The 22,483-nt window shown below is 25.6% G+C and overlaps 2 protein-coding genes across 8 annotated transcripts in view; one reads left to right on the top strand and one right to left on the bottom strand.

Annotated features, from left to right (window-relative positions):
• Positions 1-15,032, top strand: part of LOC111027272 (phosphatidylcholine:ceramide cholinephosphotransferase 2-like) — a 28,167-nt gene extending 13,135 nt beyond the window's left edge. For 6 of the 7 annotated variants that reach the window (XM_022305579.1, XM_022305578.1, XM_022305577.1 and 3 more), the window contains 6 exons: positions 5,301-5,448; positions 11,762-12,098; positions 12,170-12,380; positions 12,923-13,197; positions 13,261-13,436; positions 14,831-15,032. In XM_022305579.1, coding sequence (XP_022161271.1) covers positions 5,302-5,448; positions 11,762-12,098; positions 12,170-12,380; positions 12,923-13,197; positions 13,261-13,436; positions 14,831-14,989 — 1,305 coding nt within the window. In that variant the 5' untranslated portion in view covers position 5,301 and the 3' untranslated portion in view covers positions 14,990-15,032. Of the gene's footprint in view, positions 1-425; positions 614-5,300; positions 5,449-11,761; positions 12,099-12,169; positions 12,381-12,922; positions 13,198-13,260; positions 13,437-14,830 lie in introns of all 7 variants that reach the window. The other variant, XM_022305582.1, reaches the window with a different exon arrangement.
• On the bottom strand, positions 9,666-11,023 carry LOC111027273 (phosphatidylcholine:ceramide cholinephosphotransferase 2-like). Its single transcript, XM_022305583.1, has 2 exons — positions 10,616-11,023; positions 9,666-10,554 (listed from the first exon to the last, which is right to left on the bottom strand). The coding sequence occupies exons 1-2, from the start codon at positions 10,866-10,868 to the stop codon at positions 10,370-10,372; spliced, it is 438 nt and encodes a 145-aa protein (XP_022161275.1). The 5' UTR covers positions 10,869-11,023; the 3' UTR covers positions 9,666-10,369.
• Positions 15,033-22,483: the final 7,451 nt, after the last annotated feature.

The following is a 22,483-nucleotide window of genomic DNA, read 5'->3' as shown; positions in this document are numbered from 1 at the left end:
ATTTTTATGTTAATGGAGTGAGTATAATGAACTGTGTTTTTACGTTTCATATGCAACTAGTATGTCAATAAAAAAGGAAAAGGATAACGCTACATAAATATTTTAGTTGAATAAAATATCCAAACGAATTATGCATATTAAATTTAATTAAGCATGAATGTATTAATAAATATCTCTGTTAATTTTTTATTTACCTTACCTTTGAGTTGTGCTTTTACTGTTAAAGTTGTATTCATCTACAATGTAAGTATGTATAAGATATAGATAAAAACTAGACGAATATTTTATTTTTTATAAATTTATATCTAATAAATGTTATATTTTACCCACAATATTTGATTTTTTTTTGGATATGATTATGGTACAAATGTTAAATACTATTAATAATATTACCGACTTTCCGTTTATTATGTTTGTTGTTTTAGTACTGAATCTAACTTCTAAGCTTTTGAAACTCGAGAATGACTCAAGATAATGAATAACAACATTATTCTTACACATAATTAAACCGGATGTCAAAAACACAATAAAATATTAGATATTTCTTTTTGTAAGAACGTAACCCCAGCAGTTACGGTGCAAAAATAACATGACGTCCTCGATGTACTAATAGGTACGTGATATACTGATAGGTGTATGTTTCTTTATTACAGAGCTCTCAAAACAAAATTAACATACAAATACCTATTGCTATTTAATTTTTGTATTGCAATAAAGTTACACTGATATTACAATGAATTAATTATTCACAAAATAGTCAATTGTGTAATTTTATTGAAATACACATATGTAAAAACGTATAACGACCAAATAATAAATAATATTATTTGTTGATTTATTGAGTATAGTTAGTGGTGTTGTGAATTGAGTCTTCAAATTATATTATCCAATCTATATATCAAGGATACGTTATGGTTTTACATTTTGAATAAAGTAAATAATGCATTGTTTTTAAAATAATATTATTTTCCTTTTTTTGGTGAGGAGTAAAAAACCCACCGAAAACCACAAATTTTTTCGAAGAAATGTTGGCTTACACCCGTATTTTGAATTTTTTTACTCACCATTGCTTATAAATATTTAATTATACAATACGAATATGCTGTGGGAATATTGAATAGTATTGCAGATTTCTTATGATCTGAATACTATAATTTTCATTGAGAAAAAGTATATTATATTACAATATTCTCGATTTATACGATAAAAAAATGTTTTATAAATGTTGCCAAAATGTTTAATGTTGAAGCTATATGAAAATTAATTTGAAAAAATAATATACTAAAATATTTAATCTTATTTCTTGTGTAATATTTAATTATGAAATGCTTAATCCATTGATTATTATTTATCACAAACAACTTGTTTATATTTTTAATACGCATATTCGTTATTTTATTTATAATTTTGAATAGGATTTTTATTAAGTATTGCAGTTCTTATATTATAAGATATATACTCTGCAGTGTCTTCAAAATAGATTTCTACAATATTTTTCACAGGTTGACTGTAAATTTTCTTTACGCTATTGAGGAATTAATGCTGTTATAATTTAAATAAATGTCATCTCTAAAATTATCGTTTAAATACATTTTCCTATTTAAAGTGCTACGTGGTACTTTTATAGATTTCTTGCTGACCTAGAAAGTTTTTATATGATAAAAAAAGCTCTATAACCAATAGATACATCTTCCCTTTAGTATAAATTTAAACTAATATACATTCCATTAATGATAAGTTATCACTTATCATTGATAACATTATTTTATTATAATCATGGCTAAATAACTAGGTATGATCGCATACGCACTAATATGAAATATATTATATATCTATATTGCATGATTTAACATGGAAAGGAATCTCGGATGGCAGGGATTTTTAGATTTAATTAGCCGTAGAATTAATAATTTTGTGTTGTTTTGTTAACTAATAAATCGAAGTGATAATAGCACTGCCAGTGGCGGCCATGACACGTGCGTATCACTAAGTTGCGATCATAGTGATCATACCTAGTTATATTTTAGCCATGATTATAATAAATTAATTGTGGTATCAATTTAATTGCGTTTAATTATTTAAGAGAACAATAACAAATAAGCTAAGCAGTCATGTCCATCAATATATTATATCAGCAATACCTATTAGATTATTATTTTACTGTATTTCCTTTATACCTATTTAATATTTATAATAAGTTTGATTTGACTAGGGAAATAAATCTTAATAATTACTAAATAATTATTAACATTTAATTATAACACTTACTAATTTAATTGTTACCATAAAATAGTCCTTGTGGCATAGGTTTCAATATTACAATAATATAAGCACCGATTTAATAATATACCTATAATAGATACTATATAGTAATATATTTTATAGGGATTAACAAATATGTGCATACTAGTTTATACTTATACTCGCATTAAAAATGTTTATCTATACAATTTAGATCTTATAAGTATTTGTCATTTCTGGAAAACATTTTCAAATTAATTAAACTAATATAATTTTTAGATTTGTTAATTTAATATAAATATGAAGATTTTAGTTATAATGAGTTTAAGTTTAGTTTGATTTTAATAATAGTAAATAAAACATTGGCGAACTATTTACTTACTCTATTTATTTATGTCTTACATAAAATAGTTTTCTATTCACTCAATATTAAACTAAATTTTATGATTGAGCAATGATTTACAGGATTGTATAAAAAAAGAAACTAAATGTTTCGCTTAAATTTTCCATGACGAATTATATTATTTCCTTTGACATACATACATACTTTTTTTATTTTATTATTTCCTACCGCTATTTATACCTGACTGATAATGTTGTATCAACGTCCATTATTAAATGCAGGTATAGAGGAGGCGAGGGAATTTCGAGAGCAATACAAATATCCATACCTCAACAAATGTTTAATTGTTCTTAATTTCTAAGAACTAATGTTGTTTTATATAAATTAAAATAATAATGTTTGCGTCTCTCAAGTGAATCTGTATTGTTAAAACTAATTTCTTATCAGTTTATACAGCTTATTTTAAACAAGCTCCTAAAAGAAAAATACTATAGAAAAATAAATAACTTTCTAGTTTTTAAACGGAAATTATAAGTTTAAAATGAATTATGATTATATGGACTTTAATATTATATAATGTTATATTACCTAATCATATTGAAGAAATTGAATTTTATATTATTAAAATGGTATACGCTTTTCACTACATTTAATTGATTGGGTTTTTGTCGTGTATATACTATATAATATATATGATTGAAGTAATTGTATGTCAATAGAATAATATATTAGTGGAAATTATGCCTCTTAGTATGCCTATAAAACAAAAATATCAATAATCATATTGGTTGTTAAATGATAACCTTAGCAATGAAAGTTGTGATGGAAAAAATTAGCGCTTACGCCGAGTTGCATAAAAACTGCTTAATTCAATGATTCACTATAATGCAATGAATCAATCATAGGCCACTTATTAAGGCTAATTTTTGCTTACTATTAATAAATTAAATGCATATTAACTCCCGATTTAAGAATCTTCAAGTGCGCGTAGGTATATGGTGTATTTTAATTAATAGTATATTATCAATTTTTATAAGTATTTTTATTATTGTTTATTTTTATAACGTTTATGAGATATAATATAAACATTGATATTATAAACGTATTTAGTATTAATAACAAGTTTCTTTCAAACATTACATTTTAAAATTCAATTTTAGTAGGTACTGTAATTAATAGGCATGATTCACGATATCAATAAAATTATTATTCTATGTCATATTATTATAATTCATCTTATGTTCTCTGGTATATCAGCTGCTTTTTGTGGTTGATTATTTTGCTCTTAATTTGAGAATTTAACTATTGTTTTAGTATAATCATTTTTAAAATCAATGATTTTAAATATGATTTTTACTTTATGTAAGTTCTTTAAATTATTCGAATTTTAAATACTTATTCATTTATAAGCAAAAATGTGATTCGGTATATAAATATAATGTATGTTTAAAATAAATATTACAGATTTGAATGAATGAAATTTCTAATTTTATTAAATTACATACCAACAATATTATTGATCATTATCATTGAATGTAATTTTTATTTTATATAACGTGCAGAGTATTTGCCTTCTATTATTAATCATCGTTTTAATATATATAACATATTATTAAGACAAATATTATTGACATATTATTGATTAGTTTGTCATTCGTGTTTTACTATATAGGTAGGTTGTGTTATATATAAAGGTTTCTAAATGTCGTTAAGGGTTGTTACAGTAACGATGTATTATCGACTGTCTGACCTATTAAATAATATTTTATGGGGCGTAGGTATTTATGTTTAGTGTAGTAGATGAAAGATTTGTTTTTGGTGTTCGTGTTCAACAGTAATTATTGTTACACTTTTCAATCCATTCATCTTATCTTGATATCCATTACCAAACATTAATTAATTGTGTTTGAATTATTATATACTTTTAATTTACTTTTGACTAATACACCTTACTACACAGTTTAAACGATCGATTGAGTTTTCGACCGTATTTTATTCAGCTTAACACATTGACGTCATTGATGTCCTCATTTATAGTCCCCTCTAATTAGATATACGTATAATTATAATGAAGAAATTATAGAAATTATTTTTAAAAAAAAAAACCTTTATTATTGAATTTAACTTGTATTGTTACAACTAGCTATAGGTATTTATTAATTTTTAATAATGTTTCGTGTTAATAATATCGTGTTTTGGAACGACGAAAATAATGGTACCTATATATGATAATATACTATATACATATGTCATATAGTAACAATTATTGAATCAAATAGGTTAAGAGTCTACACATGTTATTTACTCTATGCAAATCAAAATCATGCGTATATACTATTGTATATTTAAAAAAATCAATACTCAATTAACTAATATTACTTTGACTTACGAGTGTCATATATTTCTAAAAAGTAAAATTATTATCATTTTTGTTAGTAGTTGGCAGTTTTGCATTGTTATTAATGATAAGATCGAAAAAAAAACATTGTTATTAGGCAACTAATTGCTCAGAGTTATTTTACTATTCGAGAATTATCGTTTTAATAATATAAATAGTTAAATACATAAGTAATAACATTCGTGTTGATGTAGTCCTCGCTAAGCAATGAACCATAAACGAGGTATATAGGAACATCAATTGAATGACGTTATTATTCTTCGATATTTATTTAAAATTCAGTGATTTATTTATTTTTATTGTAAATTTTTGTTTTAGGATGGTACTAGAACCGAAAGGAGAGCCTAGCACTGATGGAATCCAAAATAGAATTGGAATCAAAGGGGTTTCCTATACATCTAACGAAGGCCATAAAAAAGAATTCGTTCATATTGAAGTTGACATGCCTCCAGCTAATGGTCATCTAGTAAGTTATTGGGTTATCATAATTTTATTTTAAAACAAATAATTAAATAAATGTTGTTATATTTTAAACATTTTAATAGGTATAGTAAGTGTTTGACACATATTATTGATTATATTATAACTATTTACTACATTAAATAACAAATTATATAGATACTTAATTCGTTATTAGGGCTTTAAATGATAACTATAACATTAAAAAAAGAGAAGGTAAAATTCCGTAGTTTCTATACGTCATTTATGAGTCTTATATAAATTATAACCATTTATATTGTCTAATGAAATGCAATGTACTTAAGTAGATATTATTAAAACGGTAAACACTACTAAACAATATATGATAAATATTAACTGCCATATGTCCATAATATATTATGAAATATTGCTGTAATTACACGAAGTTTTTTGTGGAATATTAGTTCTTACTTATTACTATATTAGTTATACTACTAATGTCTTCTAAAAGCAATGAGCAATAATCAAGAATATAAGCTAAAATGTTCGTTCAATAATGTTTATTTTATAAAATCATTCATTATTTTATTACCTTCTTGTCAATTAATCATGGCAACAAATTTAATAAGAAAAATAAACATTTTGAGTTACTGTTGAATTTTTTAAAAATACTCTAAGTTATAATATTATCCTATTTGAAATACGTCTAATAACAACTAGGTAATAAACACAAGTCATGATGATATATTTAAGACAAAAACTACATTTTGTATCTTCAAATAATATATTTTTACTTTAAAATTTTACATTTTAATGTTTCAATTCAGTTTTATTCAAACCGATTCAGGTTTAAATATTCATACAATTAATTTTGTATCTAAGGTGATTCAACCTTCTTACCTTTTACTGAAATAAAAACCCTTTGATGACGAAGAGTCAAATATTATTTTTTAGATTCTATAAGCTTCGATGAATGTATTGATTTTACAATGATGTGTGTGTTTCTTTTTGTATCTAGACACTTTTTATAGTTGAAAAAAATACTTCAACCTTCGACTTTAATATATTTTCTGCTAAGTAGATCTGATTGGTATTTTTGGTGAGGAAGTTGAAGTAAAAAAATTCCTGTTCTTTTCTTAATAATTAAGAAAAAACAAGAATTTTTACTCAAAATTAATCACGTGTTTTCAATAGTTTGTTGTAATTATTCAAAAACGAATAATATAGACATTTGAAGTTTTCGCCAATCGTTTATTTTACAAATTATTCAAAATCATGAAAATCTACAAATGTTTTTATATAGCTAAAAATGTATAAAGCCTTCAATTTTTTCTATCCTCTGACCTTAGAAATAATGATTTTGCTTGTCTCCTTAGTTCATGATCGTATTATTCATGCAATATTTCCTATTATATGTATTGATTTATCATTGTGTTCTTATTTAACACATCTAAGTATCGAATACAGTGACCTATTCAATGACGAGGCACACCCGAACCTACTATACAGCACAGCGAGTTCTCTGGTTTTTAGATTTGCAAGAAAGAACCTTGTGAAAAAATGTTTAAATTATTTTGTATGAATTTATACTTTTATAATACCTATAGTCTGTACCTATAAATGTTATTTCTTTGTGTACTAACACGTACGTTTATAAATTTAAAAAAAAACCAAAAATAATGGTGTATTATAAGAATATTTGATTATTTATATTGATGTGCAATTCTACTGTACATTTCATATTTTTTTCTTTTAACATGTGTTTGATAGGTATATTATGTAGACAGCAGGTAACGACAACTAAAATATGTACGTATTTGGTGTTGACATAATGTATCGATAATAGTTATTGTGTATTTCTAAACGTGTATTAGATACCCGCAGTAATATGATTTTCATAAATTTATAATATTTCTGTTCTTATCTTATTAGAGTGTATGGTTAATATGTAGTATAATAGAATAAAGTTAAAACGAACCTACACTATGAATTAATTGTTGCTAGACGCTCCAAACCATCTTCCATCACCAAGTCATCTAGCTTTTGTCTGTTTCTCATTGTAATCACCACGTTTATTTTTTGTTTTTAATGTAAATTCTCTATTTATTTATTAAAAAATAATTTTTATAAAAAAGGTAGGCACTAGGTAGCTAACTATTACACACACACCATATCGGCAACTTATTTTACTGATTCCACTCAAATATGTATATCATATAAACTGATAAAATTCCGTATGTTGTTCCTATTTGACGAATAACAAACTACGTTTTTGTTTAGTTAATTTCAGTTTGTTTGCTTCATAACGCTGTTCAGTACATAAATAAATATAAAATTAATAGATAACAAATGCTAACCTAATTTTGACGTACCCATGTAGATACATATTGTTTTTATTTTGTACCGAGCTAAAAGACATATTATGATAAATCTGTGCTATTATTGTAAATTCTTCCTCTTAATGTATATTTATATTGTATAATACGTATATCTTATTGCTATTATAGTATTATTTTATGCTAATGTTTTTATAACGAGTTGTGTCCAATTCTTCTGCTTACGTACGTCTTGAAAACCATTTACCAATATTATTTTGTCGTGGAGTAAGAAATAGAAATTGTTCTGGCTCTAATATGTGTTTTGTACCTACTCTTTAATATAATATTTCAATGGCGGTCCCGAAAATATATATAAATGCAACGTTACTTGTACAATTACACCAAGGTGACTTACTAGTAGTATTATAATTACTTAAAGTAGGACTGAAGAGTTTATCTTTCGTAAACTGTTAATAATAATACTATGTATAATTATATAAATATAATTGATTATAATATGCATATCAAATTTACTATATATGTGTAATGTACTAATGTATATATTTTATGAAGTAGCAATAATCATTTTTTGTTTTTTTGGAAGTGTTTTTATAAGAATTTTCTAAAAGTTTCATATTACAGTTCATAAAATCTTTATGTTTCAAAAACGAATGCGGAGTATATAATATTAGAAAATTAACTTTCGAAATATTTACATATTTGTCAGGAAAAAGTCAAAAGGTGGAAAAAATTACAACACAACAGTTTTCAAAAAAATCTTTAGTTAAAATAGGAATTTAATAATAACTATTTTCTTATGATTCGAAAAATAATAAACCTTGTAAGCTTGAAATATTGATGGATTTCAAACCCCATTTAGAAAAACTATTAGACACTAGTATAGTAATACCTAGGTACTCAATAACTTATTATATTTATGCACAATACAAGTACAGGTAGTGTTATTTCTTAATTTTCAAATAGTTTTTAGTGTTTGTTTGTCATTAAATCATGTTGACAATTTTATAATTTTATCCTGTTTTTATTTTAAATGTGTAAATATCTACATATTCATCACTAGGTTAATTCTGAAATTTTTTTGTAGGCCATTGGGCGTGGGGTAGTACGGTATTGTTTTTTTAGTTGGTTTTTGTATTGGCTGGGTTGTAATACGTATTCATGTATGTATGGCAAGAATATGTTGCTTTGCCAAAAACCCGGGTGGTATCCCATCCGGGAGTTAGCAACGCGCGCCGGCCGGTACGTAGACTCAGAGCGTTTCCGCAGATGGAGCGTACGACCGCGCCTCACCAAGCCACTAATTCTAACCATACCACCTATACAAAATCATGAATTACGACCCTAATTATTAATTAATATTCGTTTTTTTTTTTTTAAACATTTGTTTTCTGTTGATAATAATTATAAAATCTTATGCCTGTTCGTATAACCAATAACTAAACATTTATTAAATAATGGTATCTTAAGGAGATTCAGCGACTTATGATAAGTCTATAAATGTTGGTAAATCATTAATATAATAATTTTTTTATGCAACTCGGCATTATCATTCTTTTTCAAATAATTCCTTGTTAGATTTTATGAAAATCAAATTGATTTATAATCTTCTGAAATAATTGCAAGCTCGCATAAATAGTGCATCTTTCTGTGGAGTACCTATTTTCATTTGTTTGACATTATCCATGTGTCCCACAATATTTGACTTTTTTAATTGTTGTACTTAGTGTCTATTTAGAAACTGTATTATCTTGTAAACAGGAAAAATAAAATTTTTTTGACCTTCATTGAACTTTTTCACATTTAAGTCCTTATACTTAAATAATATACTCATATTTTAATGTTTTAACTTTTAATTTCTATGAATAATTTATAATACTTATGTAAACAATCCCATGCAACTTAAATTTAAATGTAACAGACGTTTCACGTTTTTTCTAAATTTAAAATTAAGTTTTAATATTTAATAAATAAAACGGTTAAGTCACTCTGAGTACAGTAAGCCGTAAGGTAAGTACTAAGTTTAAAGTGACAAGATATACTCTAAATATTTTGAGTAGGTTATAAGTAGGAGTATCTAATGATAGAGCACTGTATGTAATGTAAATAATAAATAGAGTAAATGAGTAATAATAAATACTAATAAAAATGCTGTAATAATAAATGGAGTACACTATAATGGATGTATTAAACTATTTCAATTCAATGACAAATCATTGCACAAAAAAGAACGATTCTAAGCGAAGACAATGTAGGCACGTTGATAGAAAATATTCGTTGGGCGGGTCAATATTTTCTGGTTGTATTATTTTAAATTTTGATATAATTTGTACGTAATAATATTTTACGTGCAATTTGTGTTAAGTAATTTTTTTCTTCAAAATATAGGTCATTCCAATTGGGTTAACGAAAGTAGGTGGGTCGGGTTCTCCACCTTTAGCCCTCCCACCATTAGCTTTGTGCTGGAGACGATGTGTCAGCCTCATTTGTAAAGATATTTAATAACTTATGTATATTACTACAAGATTTTAGTAATACATTTTTTATTAGTGGTACCTACTGTATGTTGAGTATTAGTAAGTTTAGTATTAAAAATTACAAATTTTCCATAAACTATCAGATCAATTAAAATTAACATACTTTTAGATACACATTATTAGCTAATGTATGGTATATCCAAAACAGTCGTGTAGTAACCAAGTATGCTATAATCACATCGATAGTATAGTGACCGTGTGCTATGAGTACCATTAATACTCCAACAGCTGCCATCAACCATGAAGCCCAATGCAATAAATACCATCGTCTGGGAGAGTATACAAAAGAAAATAGTTATTAACTTTTATACCACTTGTGGATAGCACATGAAGTATATACATTCAACGGTAATTAAGTAGCTCATCACTAAAATTGTTGTATGTCCGCTATATATATAATCGCCACAAAATGTGTGCTTGCCATTGATTGACAAACCAAAACCAGAAAATAACTGGAACACACGTCTAGCAATCAGTACTGGATTTGTCGAGTTGGCTTTGGGCGAACAATAATAAGTGGTACTAGATGTGGGCAACACAGTGACAAACATAGTGACAGAGCGAAGAAGATATAGAAGAGACAACATGAACATCAGTCTACGTAATACAATAAACCTAAAAAAAATTATATAATCTCCTGTAAAAATCTTCTGTATTTGCTGTAATTTTTAATGTTACACCAAAAACCAAAATCTATTTTGTTGAAAACTCATTTTGCTTCAAAATTCTCGTTTATCCTTATTTTTTTTCCGGCTTTTATCTGTAATACATATTTTATGTAATTCTTAATTAATATTCATTTTCAATCATCGAATTAAAATGTTTAGTTTAGGCAAATTTATGATTTTTTGTTCAGTAATTAAATTATTGTATTAATAGGTTGGTAGGTGTATGATAATAATAATATTTCTATAATTTTAGTATAGGTTCTGTCAATCGTTATTTAAAATATTTATTTATACTTGCCAATGACTATACATTCTAATAATTATTGAAATTCAATTAGTGTTATATTATGTTATATTCAGTAATATTTATACTTAATTCTATACATTTAAATATTGTTGACTTTCCTATATTAATATATTATATATTTTAAAAATTTTATATTAAATTAAAGTTTTGAACAGTAGCTAAAATCAACTGTGTAATAGATTCTGCATTATACAGACATCACATTGAAATTATATATTTATACAATGTACCTATTTTAGGTATCAATATTATTTTTGTAATTAATACTAAAAATAAGATGCAACTTGTATGGAACATCGTCCTGCACTAATCCACTAAATAATAATGGCCACATTAGGCTTAAACTTATACTAGGTCAAGGTTAATACTTCAATAATTATTTAAAAAAAATTCATTTTAAAATAATATAGGTGTCTAAGTGCTTCTCTATCTTTAATTCAGTTTTTTTTTTGTATCATTTTTATTTCCTTATTTCAAAATAATTTAATTCTTAACTAATTGTGTTTTTTAGAATGAACGTCAAAGGCAGCCATTGTTGGGCTTATGTAAACAAGTAACAACAGCTATTAGTAATGGTGTTGGTTGGGAACCAAGAAATGATTCAAATACGGACAATTGTGAGCATCAACGGCCTAATATGGGTCATATACACCAAGCCTTGGGAGATAACAAACATCAACCTGATAGTGGGACAACACCTATTGAAGATGATAATGATTTTAGTCACAAATATCTCAACAACAATGCCAATGGAGCAGCTGTGCACATCGATATACCAAATAATGTTAACGTATTACCATCAAATGATAAAATTAGGATCCCACAAGAGAAATTCAAGACTTTTGTTGGTAAATATTGGAATATATTATTTTAAATTGTATAAATATAATGAGTATTTATTATTGTTTTTTTAATTTAGCATTAATATTGTTGATTGTGAATTTTTTAATCACCACTACATCTTTGGCGGTTGTCCATGAAAGAGTGCCTGATCGTAGTCTGTACAAACCATTACCGGATACATTTTTAGATGCTGTACCTGCTCGAGACTGGGCATTAGATGTATCAGAAATATTTATCATTGTCAGCACAAATTTAACATTGTTAATTATTGCCAGTCATAAGTATAGGTAATTACAAACTATTTTAGTAGGTTAAATCATTGTTACAGCGAAGAATGGATTGAGTTTTATTACTTTTTCTTTTATGATACGATACTTATTAATTATATTAATTAACAGGTCAAAGCTTTACGTGTTAAATTTTTTTAACCTTTTTTTTAAATTAATATTATTATATTCTTCTGTTTTTTTTTCTGATTTATGTATAATTTGTACTTGTGATTCCTTAGAGTGAAATAGAAAATCTTTTATTTTTTCAGTTTTTAATACTGATTATAGAGATATCCAAATGTTGTGTTACAAAACTTACAAATCTGGTAGAAAACATATTAAGATATTATGTTATTTCCGCCAATTTTGTTACAGTACACAATATTTGGATGACCATGTAAATATCAATTAAAAATTAAAAATACTTAATACATTTATTTTCATTAAAAAATTATAGTTAATTAACTTAATTTATATGTTATATTTAAAGTATTTACTTTTAATTGTGTATAATTCATTTATGAAAGAATTATTATTTTAATTTATATAATTTTTTTTAGGTTTATTGTATTACGTAGACTGATGTTCATGTTGTCTCTTCTATATCTTCTTCGCTCTGTCACTATGTTTGTCACTGTGTTGCCCACATCTAGTACCACTTATTATTGTTCGCCCAAAGCCAACTCGACAAATCCAGTACTGATTGCTAGACGTGTGTTCCAGTTATTTTCTGGTTTTGGTTTGTCAATCAATGGCAAGCACACATTTTGTGGCGATTATATATATAGCGGACATACAACAATTTTAGTGATGAGCTACTTAATTACCGTTGAATGTATATACTTCATGTGCTATCCACAAGTGGTATAAAAGTTAATAACTATTTTCTTTTGTATAGACTCTCCCAGACGATGGTATTTATTGCATTGGGCTTCATGGTTGATGGCAGCTGTTGGAGTATTAATGGTACTCATAGCACACGGTCACTATACTATCGATGTGATTATAGCATACTTGGTTACTACACGACTGTTTTGGATATACCATACATTAGCTAATAATGTGTATCTAAAAGTATGTTAATTTTAATTGATCTGATAGTTTATGCAAATTTGTAATTATTAATACTAAACTTACTAAGTATTTCATGGCTTTTTAATTTTTGAGAAGAGGAGGATTTCAATGACCCCTAAAAAGTATACAACTTACTAGTCATTGTAAATATATAACTTTTACTATACTTTGTTCAATATAAAATAAAATCTCAACAGCAACCAATGGGTATGTCTTTTGACAGTAATTATTGGTAGAGGTCTGACTGTTAAGCTATTCTCTGATGATATTTTTTTCTCATATTAATAGATCATGACTATGGTAAAAAAATTAAGCTTTGTGCAAATTGCTAATAAAATATGTCACACTGATTGTTCCATCTCATATTTTAGCAATGTTGTGTTGAAGTGATATATCATGAATGTATTTAGTATTGTTTCAATAATTTTTTTTTTTTATTACCATTAATAATGTGGAGGGATTGAAAATTACAGAACACCAATTTTCGACAAAATTGATTTATTTATAATTTAATACCAAGTAGCTGTAGTATTCGAAATTTTCACTAGATGAAATATGTTCACCATAATATGTTACTATTTTCTATGATGTTTTAACTCTTATTGTGCTATTTATGGGCACTTAAAATGTTTTTTTTTATTTTATACATTTTGATAATGTTGATAATTATTTTATAGTCAAAAAAGCTTAGAAATGTAGTTTAATAAATAGTGTTTTCAAATTTTTTAAATTTATCAATTTATTAATTTGTGTTTCTAAACATTGTAATTATTATTTATTTTTATTTACATATTTTTGACATTAACAACAAGGGTATTTTTGGACTAAATTATGATGTTATTTTAAATTATATTAAATTAGTTGGCGAAGATCGGTTTATTTTACAAATTTGATAACATAATATTTTTATTTTGGCATTTATTTGAGAATATTTAATACAACTATAACATGATATAAATAGTATACCAATATAATTTACGAATAACTTAAGTATGTGTTATTGTGTTAATGTGACTTTAACAATGATAACATTTCCTTACTATGAAATGTTTAGGTTTAGTAAAAGAAATATTTATGAGATCTTAAAGTCATATCTTAAATAATTCGTTCTTTGTGAATTGAAATATGTTTGCATTGTCTATTTTAAAAATTTCTTCAATAACAAAATAATTATACAACTTGAGAGTTTGTCAACAAAAATTATAACACAGTCAATTTGTGTTAGTAAAATTTTGATGAAGGTTAATACTACAAACTAGGTTCACATAATATTCATGTAAAATTGTGAAATTTAAATTAACGATTTAAAGTTAAATATGTATCTTCTATTATGTATCTTTATTACCAACTTTTCAATATTTTACTTACACTGTGTTATTTTTATTTTATTATAGCATAGCAGTTCCAATAATTACTTATCACGGGCATGGTGGTTTTGGATGTTCAGATACTTTGAAGGAAATATCAATGGTCCAATACCTCGTCAATATGATTGGCCTTTACCATGGCCTCGACGTTTCACAGCTGCCAAATATCCAAATCGAGATAGTTAGCCCAGGTTACAAATCTCGTCTAAAAAAAAATGTTCCTTGGCTGTAAAATAATAATAAAATATAAAACAATATCACCAAAAACTAATTAACATTTCCATACTCACAATTATTCCTACTTCTTTGACATATTTATATATACATATATATTTGTTATTTAAAATTTAATGATGTATAATATATATATATATTTATATTGTTACATGTCTACTGTTTGCTCAAACAAATTCATAACTTATGTATACTTAGCTTAAAATTATTAAAAATATGACAAACATGAAAATTATTAAAAAAAATTCAAAGTAAGAAAGTAAAATTTAAAAAAAATCACTTTACTATGTTACATTATTAATAATAGTTACTTCAGTTTTAGTACTAATTGAACTGGTATTTATATTATTGGGAATGTGGTGGTAATCTTCTTATTGTTTTAAAGAAGTTAATTTCTTTTTGATTTATGTTTTTAAATATTAAATTTACTTTTCTAAGATTTTAAAATTCATAGTTAAATCAATTTTTGGATAATAAAATTAATTATATATTAATAACTAAGCGATTTAAAAGTGTGTAACAATATATATATGTATGTATATTATATAATATGGGTAGTGTCGTATAGTGTTTGAAATTTTTTGTGTTAGCAGAATTTCCATTTTCTCTTCACATTTAAAAGTAAAACATGAGATGAGGGATACATTCATATTATACATCAAATATTTATCTATATATACATAATAATCAAAGTAAATTTTACTCCTTTCTATTTACATTTTAAAATGAATATGTATATTTTTTTGCCAATTTTTCTTACTCCATATTTCTCCTTACAGTATTAAAAAAAATTAAAATTAAATGTAATACCTATTATCGTCAGTATTTTTAATTGGTAATCCGTATTCATTCTTCTATGCATTCATGAATTTACTAGTAAATATTTACATGTAAACATAATTATTTATTGAAAACCCTACTTTTTTTTATTGTCAAATTGTGGTTTCTTTGTTTTTAATGTTTAAAAGTGGTTATTTTTGTTTTTATTTTTAATAATATTGAACTTTAGTTATTTTTTTACTTTGGTTTATTTTACAAAATTGTTTGAAAAAGAACAAAAATGGTTATTTTAATAATAATTTGTTATCAGTGGCATATTTTCAAAAAATTGTGCAAAGGATCATATATTAACTTTAATCTATTTTATTATACTAAATTTACAAAATATGTAACTATACCATGACTAATATTAGTTGTTAATATTTTAGCTCTTGATATAATTGTTATATAAATAATAGAATATATAAAATTATAATTCAGAATTGTATGGTCTCAAATAATATAATAATTGTTTTTTTTTCTAGATAGAGTAAGATTATAATACTCTGAGACAATTCTTGTAAATATGCCACTTAATTATGTTATTATAGTTACTTGTTCTTGTTTTTCTTTGTTAAAACAATAATGTTGTAGCATAGAACAAAATGAATTATTATTATTATTATTATAAAAAAAATATTTATGTTAACTTAATATTTAATCATTATTATCTAGTCTTTGTTAATTCTAAAACAATTTTTTGTCAGGATCAGATCTCTTGTGTTTAAGGGGGTGTGCTTGACTATTTCTTCCCCACGTAAATCTACCAGATATTTTGGTCAGATTTGCCATTGAAATATTGCAATATAATGTTACTTGATTTATTATGTATAATTATTTTACGAATGTAATCAAGTATTTTGTTTTTAGTTAATTTTTTTACTGTTTAAAAATTCACTTGACTTCTTAATCTATGTTAAAAGAGATGAGTGATTTATTCCCTAAAATTTTAGTTAATAGGTGAAACATTTGCATTTAAATTGTGTAATTCTATATGTTTTTATAATCAAATAGTACAGTTTATTTTCGATGAATTATCAATTGAGGTCCGTCCTTATAAAAAGTATTGATATCAGTGGTTAATATTAATAATGTAATGAATAAATAATGACCATATAATTATTATTTAATTTTTGTTGAAAACTGTTGTATACATTCCTAGAAGTCTCTAACATTATAAGTGGACTGGAAAAGGCAAAAGAGTAATATTTTTCATTCCGTTCAGAATATACAATTTTATCAAATTAACACCAGTCATTCACTCCATGTATGTGCAAAAATTGTGCAATATGGTGTTGTGTGCTTATATTACATAATATGAGCAGCTTTCGTGCTTCTTTAGATTGTCTGTGATAGTCTTTGTGTGTTGCACTGACTAGCTAGGAAATAACATTGTTACCTACCTGGAGTTTTTATTTTTTCTATAAATCCAGATATTGTTTCAAAGTTATGTGTTTTTTTCTTGATAATAATTACAATTCAATAAATTGTCCATTTCTGTGATTTAATAAAAAAAAAAAATAATAATAGTTGTAAAAAAAAGAAGAAATAATCAAACAATTTTGTTTTAGAATGTTAAGAAAATTATTTTAGTCCCTTCAATGTTCATTTTTCATTGTTATTTGTAAAGGATTATTTTGAAATGTACAATTATAATTTTCTATCAGTATTTTGAAGATTAATAAAGTTAAATTTGTAGTGTTTTTGCTTATTATTTGTTAATTTTTATCCTTGACGACTGGGGTTATATTTTTTATTTTTTCAAATTAATTTTTCTTAATTTTGAAATTGGTGTCCTTGTGACAAACATATCAAGTGTGGAGAAGATAAGGTGATCTATTCACCTTGGTACCAATTTATTATGATGGAATATGTTTTCTTTTTATTTAGATGGAACTTGAATTTGAACATAGGGTACTTGCAGTTTAAATTAGATAAAATAATTTACATTTAAAAATATCTTAGGTAAAAATGGCTTTTATAGTCCATGGGTATTGGTTACACGATAAACATTGCCTAATGTGTTTGAAGTGTGTTAAAGTCATTAGATGGGTAACTATTATATTTACTTAAAAATTAGAACCTTTTTATCAGAAGCATACGGACATTTATAAGAAAGAAAATAAACAAATTAATGCCAATAGTCAACATGCAATAATATACTAAACATAGTTTATCAGTAAAATCTAATAATCTAATCTAGATTAGTATTTCAGATTAAAAAATATTTTATAGGAAAGAAAATCCAAGTCATTAAAATACATTTAAGTTTGATGTACAGAAATTACAGTTTTCAGGAATTCATTACTTAATGCCTACTGTTAAGTATTTGAGTATACATAAGTATAGTTCATTGCTCATTACAAACACTTTATTTTATGCTGGATTACATAACTGGCTGACCCACTGACCTACCAATTATTGATACCTGTGCGTCTAATTTCTCAAAATTATTTTTAATTAAAATTAAAGCTGTAGCCATAGAGTTAAGTCATTTGAAGAGGGTAAAATGAGTATTGGCCGCTGTCTGATTTTAAAAGCATTCCAACTATTGGGAAATAACATAACCGTAATTTTTTTTTTAATTTTTAGGAAATATAATAATTGTTTAAAATTAAACACAATATTGTTTAGGTATGTATTAGCCATTAGGTAAGCACTAAAGAACTAATATCACAATAATAATTAATGTTTATGGTTTTTTCAGTTCATATAATATGTACTGTAGAAATTCTAAAAACAAATAAAACGATCACTCTTAAATATGCACCTATCCATGATCTCAAAAAAACCTCTATAATAGTGAAGGTACCTACTTATCTAAAATTTTTCGATTTTTCAATTACCTACCTATATTACAGCACTTTTTTCATATTGTATTTTAATTTGTTCTAGAATTTGACCCCTCTAGAAAACTACTGAGATAGGTGTCATAATTCGTTAGCTTCGAGGCTATTTTAGTATTTTTGTCTCAGAAACGTATGAAGTCATGGAAGGTGGGAATTATATCGAGATAACTAGATAGGTAAGAATGAAGGTAAGCAAAAATTAGCTTACGAGCGATCCAACCTTTTGTCTTAGTTATCTATGGACTGGTCACAGCCTATAATTGGTGTCTGGTCAAAACGTTTGCTCCCTTCTACAAAAAACTGAAATAATGCAACTATAAACATATTAACCGTTATGACTTTAACAGTTGGCAATGGCATCCGTATAAATTTGTCTAGGAGCAAAATAATTTCGTTTTTTAATTGTTGTTTCACTAACCTTGTTTAGAGATAAAGTATTGTTATTGTGACATGTTTTCTTTTATATAGGAATGTAAAAATTATTTATGAATTATAATATGTGGATAGTTAAAACTTTAAATATTAAAAAATTCATTTTTCTATAAATTTAATGTCACCATTGATTTGATAATTTTGGGTTATTTATATAATTAAATGTTTCAAGTTTCTATAAAATAAATATGATACCTAGATATTAGAGCAAAAACCACCAAATTATTTTAATATTTTGAGAACTTAAGTCTAAAAAGAAACATTAAACATTTAGATAATTATCAATCATTAGAGTGTTGCCAAGTACAATTTTCGAAACAAACCACTAAACTAATCACCAGTTTGAAAATACTATCAAACAACCAAAAATAATGATAAATAAGATAGATTTTTTTTATTAATTTATTAATACCAGTTGACAGTTGGTTCCAGTTATTTAATATTACCTAATTATTATATCTGTTAACGCCTTAACGGATGCTGTTAGCAGCTAGCAGCAGCTTTATCATCAAATTATAATTTTTTAAATAAAAAATTTGAAGAAAACAAATAATTTGTGATAGGTATTTTATAATTTATATTTGATATTTACTACATAATGATTATGATAATATGATACTTAACCAAAAAAAAAGCCATGGGAATCTCTACTGCCCCTACTGGCCTACTCCCCTCTTCTGAAACCACGGATAGTAGGTAACCTAATAAATATAATTAGGTATCTCAAATTGAAAAATATAATAAATAATATGTGTGTAGTTATTTGTTTATACAGTGTGTTTATTTTTAAAGGTAACACTAAATAATTCTGTCCAGTGACATCAGATTAATATGCTATTTTCGGGATGAGATAGGAAATACATAAATACACATTTCTTGATGATTTTTACATTTTTAGATCTTTCCATGCGCGCATGCGCAATACAATTTGCATTTTTTTTAAATGGCAACATGTGTTTTGAATACCAATTACAGGTAGACCGAATTTTTTAAGTCAATTTGGTCCTTTTCACCATGGCTCTAAAATCAAAATTGACTAAATGACAACGAATTAAAGTTTCGATTAAAATTATTGAGTTTTTCAACAATCGTACTAGAATTTTATGAAATTTTATGAAATTTCAAGTATTTTTTTTATATCCGTAAGCTTGCAGACATTAAATCATTTAAACTTAATTTTGAGTAATTAATTACCATTAATTAGACGTAAATGTTTAATTGGCCAAAAAAAGATTAAACAAATAGTAGTTTTAAAGTTTTCAAATACCGTTCTTCTAGAGGGTGATAGATTAGGGGGTAATGGGTTGTGAAGAATATAGTTGGTGTCTTGGTGAAGTGATCAGACAGATTTTTAATAGTTACATATTTTACGATATGTTTTTGGCGTCTGAAATGGAGGGGAGCTTCTGCGTAGTAGAGTATACCAACTGGGCTCGTCCTAAAGGCTCCTATGGCTAGACGTATGCCTTGATTGTGAATGGGTTCTAGGGTACTTAGCACTTTTTTTTTAGCCGAATTGTATATTATATTTCCATAGTCTATTGTAGATGGAATGAGGGCTTTGTAGACTGTGATTAGGCTATTTGTGTCGGCACCCCAGTTATTATTCCCAAGTATTTTTAACGTCTTAGTTCTTGATTGGCATTCCGTTTTTAATTTTCTTAAGTGAAGTCTCCAGGTGAGTTTGTGGTCAAAGATGAGGCCCAAAATTCGGATACTGATTTCTATTTCTACAGTAATAATAATATATAATATTATATGTATATATAGGTACATTATACATTTATACCTGCATGTAGGTAAAATGTAATATAAAATATTATAGATGAAAATTTAATAGAATACCTATTTTGTACTTTCGGACTTTTGGTCTGACAATAAAAATGCGCTTAGACTTTTTGCCCGACGATAAAAAATAAATTCGGACTTTTCGTCCGGGATTACCCAATCAGTATCCACCTAGCACATAAGTATGCTAAACGTGAAGAAATGGACTTTTCAATTAGATATTACTCAATATAAATAATAGTGCAGTATTAGGTACCTATAAAAGTATGATATACGTGGTCCGCCACAATATTATAAATTGTATCGTACATAGTACCTATTAATTTTAATTGATACATTAAATTTTGCACTATCAAAATTCAAAATATTTGTCTATCTCAAATAGGTCACCTATGATGTGAAAAATGAAAAACCATTACCTATATTATAGTTATTACAGAAATGAAATGTATTTTACGTTTTTCGAAAAATACCTAGTGATTTTAGCTTATTATTCTTTTGACTAGGTACCTACTAGTACCCCCTTTTTACCTACCCAACATTAAAATTAGTAGTAAGTAGTAGGTAATTGGTATATACCTACTAAACGAGTAGGTAATAACTAATCAGTAATAAGTAAATAGCAATAACTAATAATTTACAAATACAAATGACATAAATTATAAATACTAAATTATGTAGGCAGGATAGGCAGGTAGGTAGGTGTCTAAATAAATTTGTACCACGGATTAATATATATTAATCCGTGATTTGTACCTATGTTGTATTGTCACTTGTTAGATGTTAGAAAATTTAAATTTTAGTATTATTATTGTTATGAATTATTATTATGATAATAAAAGAACATAATGATCCACTGTATCGTTCTATGGTAGGTACCAACTGAAACACTGCATGTGTGCGTAGGTACAAAGATTATATTAAATATCTAAGGTAAAATACCTACTAAAATGTTCAAATAACTACTTATATTAAACAGTATAATCATTTAAAAGGTTTTATTTATATTTTATAAGTAATCAAAGTATTGATGAACGTAATGAATTGGCAGGGGTCAGGGGTCAGGGGTTGTACATTTTAAAGTTTTTAAAACATATTCTACTTTGAAATATGAATTAAAACATATAGTAAGCAAAAAAAGTAAAAAACTTAGAAAAAATGATAACAATAAAAATAACAACAGACATTTTTTTCTTTAAAATATGTGAAAAAAATATTCTCATAACCTTTAATATTTGTTGGGAAAATTAGTATTTACCTTTATAATAATAATTAATCACTTTGACACCCTATATGGAATTATGCTAATTTTAATTTATATTATCCTCACGGAGACAGAATCTATATAATATTGCAGATGTGAATACCTGACTCTGGTGCACTTTAATCTAGATTTTGTTTTAGGTCTTGAAACGATTCTTAGTTAATATTTACTCGGCAAGTATATCAATTATATCATAACTTAATTATGACAGTCAGTGGTGTGTCATTTTACCAATGTCATAACCCCTAAGTACCTATACCTAATGTCTGGTTTGAAATGTTGAATGGTCATTTT

Source organism: Myzus persicae, unplaced genomic scaffold, assembly GCF_001856785.1.
Source record: "Myzus persicae strain clone G006 unplaced genomic scaffold, MPER_G0061.0, whole genome shotgun sequence".
NCBI lineage: Eukaryota > Metazoa > Arthropoda > Insecta > Hemiptera > Aphididae > Myzus > Myzus persicae.
The sequence above is the reverse complement of the archived record's forward strand: the minus strand, read 5'-3'. Positions and strand labels throughout refer to the sequence as shown.

Coding starts and splice junctions, on each gene's coding strand:
- LOC111027273 (XM_022305583.1), bottom strand. CDS start 10,868: ATGTTCATGTTGTCTCTTCTATATCTTCTTCGCTCTGTCACTATGTTT. Junction 10,555..10,615: donor CTACTTAATTACCGTTGAAT/GTATATACTTCA, acceptor TTTCTTTTGTAT/ACTCTCCCAGACGATGGTAT.